Here is a 4,044-nt window from a genome sequence, read left to right as displayed (position 1 = left end):
TTATATGACAGACGTCAACGGTGGACACCGTATGTAAGTACACTACCCTGTGCACCTACACAAAAGGCAGCCTGGGTACTAACAGACCACCCACAAGCAGAACCCAAAACCCAAGGACGTACCTCTTCCTGCGCGTAGTCCTCTGCACCACCCGCCTCGTCATCGTCTTGGAACAGCTCTGGCCGATACGACAGCAGCTCCTTTCCAGTGATGCCTGCTTGACGCCCAGCCTTCACCTCATTCTGCGTAATGTGATGTAACGCAGTCCACAGGGAATACACGGTTACACACTGAACGTTCAACAGACAGGCTCATAACACGGTACGGTTATACACGGCGACAATCGAATACACCCATGTGTATACAAAATGAATTATGCGAGCTCACCAACCGACCACATGCCCCAAATACATGCTATGCTGTCAACACCGTTGAGATAAAGCATCAAATATACGCGTAGTTTAAAATAAAAGAATAAGGTGTATATGCACAGCCTTTGACACAGACAAAGGCTATCATCATCATAAAAACCCTAAAAACACACACGTAGTTTAAAATGGGAGAATAAGGTGTATATGAACAACCTTCAAGGCGAACAAAGTGATGGTGGCGAAGGAAATATACAAACCCATGCAAACTCATGCAGCAGCACCACCGCAGCAGACTCACTACAGCAGAACCACTGCAGCGAACGATACAGGGTATCTGACAGAGTACACATTCTGATCCAAAAAGTACATGGACAGCACGAGCACACCAAGACACACACCAAGACAGGGATTAGACAACAGTCACGTCCATGGACAACGGAATCAAACAAACAACCACTCTCATGAACAAAGGAATCGAACAAACAACCACTCTCATGAACGAACGAAAGAAAGAAGCAGCCACGCCCATGACACACTACGCACGACGGATGGCAACAAACGACATGCCATTCGCTTAACAAGGACATGCCATTCGCTTAACAAAGGACATACCATTCGCTTAACAAAGGACATACCATTCACTTAACAAAGGACATACCATTCGCTTCTTGTCCTTCTTTGATTGCGCGGCCTTCTCCTCTTTCCGTTTCTTAGCCTTCCATTTGGTGAATGTTTCTAAAGTGACGGGTGTTTTATTGGGCCCCAACGCTTGTCGCTGCGACACGAATGGTAAACACAGATGAATACAAGCGAAGAGATAGAACAGCAGACGGGTGGGGCTGGCGCATGAGGACGTAGCAACAGGCAACCACAAACAAGAGACCGCGGCCGACAGTACACGTGCGACAGTACACTTAAGGTACGAATGCGCACAGAATGCGTGGTAGGCAATTGACGTGACAATGGGCTGAGCAGGCGTCTGCAGTGGTAAGCCACCAAAGAATCAGTCACCCTCACAAAGGGGCACGAATGTACTACTGGTCACATATTGTTCTTGGATTGTTTCGGTGTACTATGGGTCACATACTGTTTTTGGATTGTTTCGGTGTACTATTGGTCACATATTGTTCTCGGATTGTTTCGGTGTGTTATTGGTCACATATTGTTCTTGGATTGTTTCGGTGTATTATTGGTCACATATTGTTCTTGGATTGTTTTGGTGTACTATTGGTCACATATTGTTCTTGCATTGTTTCAGCGTACCCTTCGTCACGTATTGTTTCGGGGTTGTTTCGTTTATGTAGCTGATATACCGTCGATTGCGCACAAATAGATAGCCATAGCTGGGCACTCAACGTCACCAAAGGTCAAACACAAATGCTCTATACTAAGCCTCGCCTTTGCACAATTCCAGCCAGAAGAAATCCACTGAACTTATCATATAACTCAACTGGTAAGCATATGACCTCAACATATTACCTAACTCCTAAGGACACAATCACGGCTTCACCTCATGTACCAATCGCAAACACACATGACGAACAATCGAGGCTCAGGAGCACTCGCACACAACAACAACATTAAACCATAAAGCCCATCAACACACACACCTCTCTGTCACCACATAATACACACACCTCTCTATCGACAATGTCCTCCAGGGTCATGACATCCTCCTCCGTGTCTTTGACCTGGTCTTTCTTAAGCACAAACCCTGGGGGCAGCGCATGACGGTACTTGCAATCGGTGCCATTGGGACAGTCCCAAAACCATCCGTACTTGTCATTCTCCAGCGCGTCAATGAAGTATTTGCAGATGATGGCTGTGGCGTTGTTTGTGTTGGATTTGCCGAACTTCTTATCGATAGCTTCGTTGAGCGAGTCCATGTTCCAGTCCTCGTCACCCTCTTCTTTGTCTTTGCTCTGAATGTTTAGTAATAGTTGCTCTTTTTTATATAGTAAAAATTGCTCTATATTTTTTAGTAATAGACGCGCTCGAGTGTCAGTGGTGCAAGACCCAAACCTCTAAACTGGAGAATCTGACATGGAACTCTGAGCAATCACTTCATTTAAAGTACAACCAACACAGCCCACGCCACCCAATAATAAACCAATTGCCACAAACCAATCAGAGAATGCGCAGAGGGTCGTCAACGGTCATAGCAATTCTAGGCACAGCAAAGGTATCACTAACTATACCCATCTAGCCTATACACCAAGGCTACCCCAACTAAATCAAACCACTACACTACCTACAATACATAGAACAGGTGACATGACTACCCAGTCACTACACTACCTACAATACATAGAACAGGTGACACGACTACCCAATCACTATACTACCTACAATACTAGAACAGGTGACACGACTACCCAATCACTACACTACCTACAATACATAGAACAGGTGACACGACTACCCAATCACTACACTACCTACAATACATAGAACAGGTGACACGACTACCCAATCACTATACTACCTACAATACATACAACAGGTGACACGACTACCCAATCAATATACTACCTACAATACATAGAGCAGGTGACACGACTACCCAATCACTATACCACCTACAATACATAGAACAGGTGACACGACTACCCAATCACTATACTACCTACAATACATACAACAGGTGACACGACTACCCAATCACTATACTACCTAAAAACATAGAACAGGTGACACGACTACCCAATCACTATACTACCTACAATATATAGCACGGGTGTCACTCTGTTGAACACACTGACTTCTGTGTGATATGACACAGTCGGCACTCCACCACTTAGTGTCCATCCAGCTAAAACTGCGCGCATCTCGTAAACTTTCAAGTGGTGAATTCTTCGTAGTGGAAGTAAAACCCTAAACCCTAGAAAACAATAAGACCAGCAGCTGTGTAGGGATTAAGTTTAGGGTTTTAGGGTTTCATCTGCACATACCTCGTACACTTCTCGTTTGGTGACCTTCCTTTGCACAGCCATGTCGTGAGAAAATTTACATTTGGCGCCTTTGGTGCACAGTCCTTGTTTAAAGAAGGCGCACACAACTGTCTTGGGGTCTGCCTGCATAGCCTCCTTGTCCTTCTTTGTAACAACACCCTGTATATTTACATGCGTATAATAATGAAGATATAAAATGTTGTACGTACATGCGCATGCCAGGGACCACATTAATTGAAAAATTAATTGTTAATCAATTGTTCTAAATATCGTGCCGCATACTATGTTGTTCGTGGGAGAAATTCCAGTTTAAAAGTAGAAAGACAACACTGTACAAAGAAATATACGTAGTTTCACTGTCAAGCATGCCGTGTGCGGATACAAGCCTACGTACCTTGAAGAGCAGCTCCATTTCGGCCTTCTCAGCAGCCAGCGCCGCCTTTTTCTTCTTCGCGGCTGCTATGGACTGATCAGTCTCGCCCAATTGATGGCGAGCATTTTTGTTGACTGTATTCACGAACTCTTGCTGTTTCTTTCCCTTCCTGTGCAGTGCGAGGATGACCAGAAGGGAAGTATTTACTCAGATGCGACAATTATATAGGTACTTACATAAATATATAAATATGTATATATGTACAGATACATACAAACATATATATATATATATATATATATATATATATAATAACACGACACACACACACACACACTATATATATATA

The 4,044-nt window shown here is 44.0% G+C and overlaps 1 protein-coding gene across 1 annotated transcript in view; it reads right to left on the bottom strand.

Moving 5' to 3' along the window:
• The window catches only part of SARC_08659 (hypothetical protein), a 6,858-nt gene that overhangs the window by 819 nt on the left and 1,995 nt on the right, over positions 1-4,044 (bottom strand). Inside the window, exons 2-6 of the mRNA XM_014297352.1 lie at positions 3,717-3,864; positions 3,323-3,481; positions 2,009-2,293; positions 1,030-1,146; positions 123-242 (exon numbers count right to left, since the gene is read on the bottom strand). Coding sequence (XP_014152827.1) covers positions 123-242; positions 1,030-1,146; positions 2,009-2,293; positions 3,323-3,481; positions 3,717-3,864 — 829 coding nt within the window. The remainder of the gene's footprint in view (positions 1-122; positions 243-1,029; positions 1,147-2,008; positions 2,294-3,322; positions 3,482-3,716; positions 3,865-4,044) is intronic.

The sequence above is a fragment of the Sphaeroforma arctica genome, assembly GCF_001186125.1.
Source record: "Sphaeroforma arctica JP610 unplaced genomic scaffold supercont1.799, whole genome shotgun sequence".
Taxonomy (NCBI): Eukaryota; class Ichthyosporea; order Ichthyophonida; genus Sphaeroforma; species Sphaeroforma arctica.
Note: the sequence above shows the minus strand (reverse complement) of the source record. Positions and strands in the feature narration are given on the sequence as shown.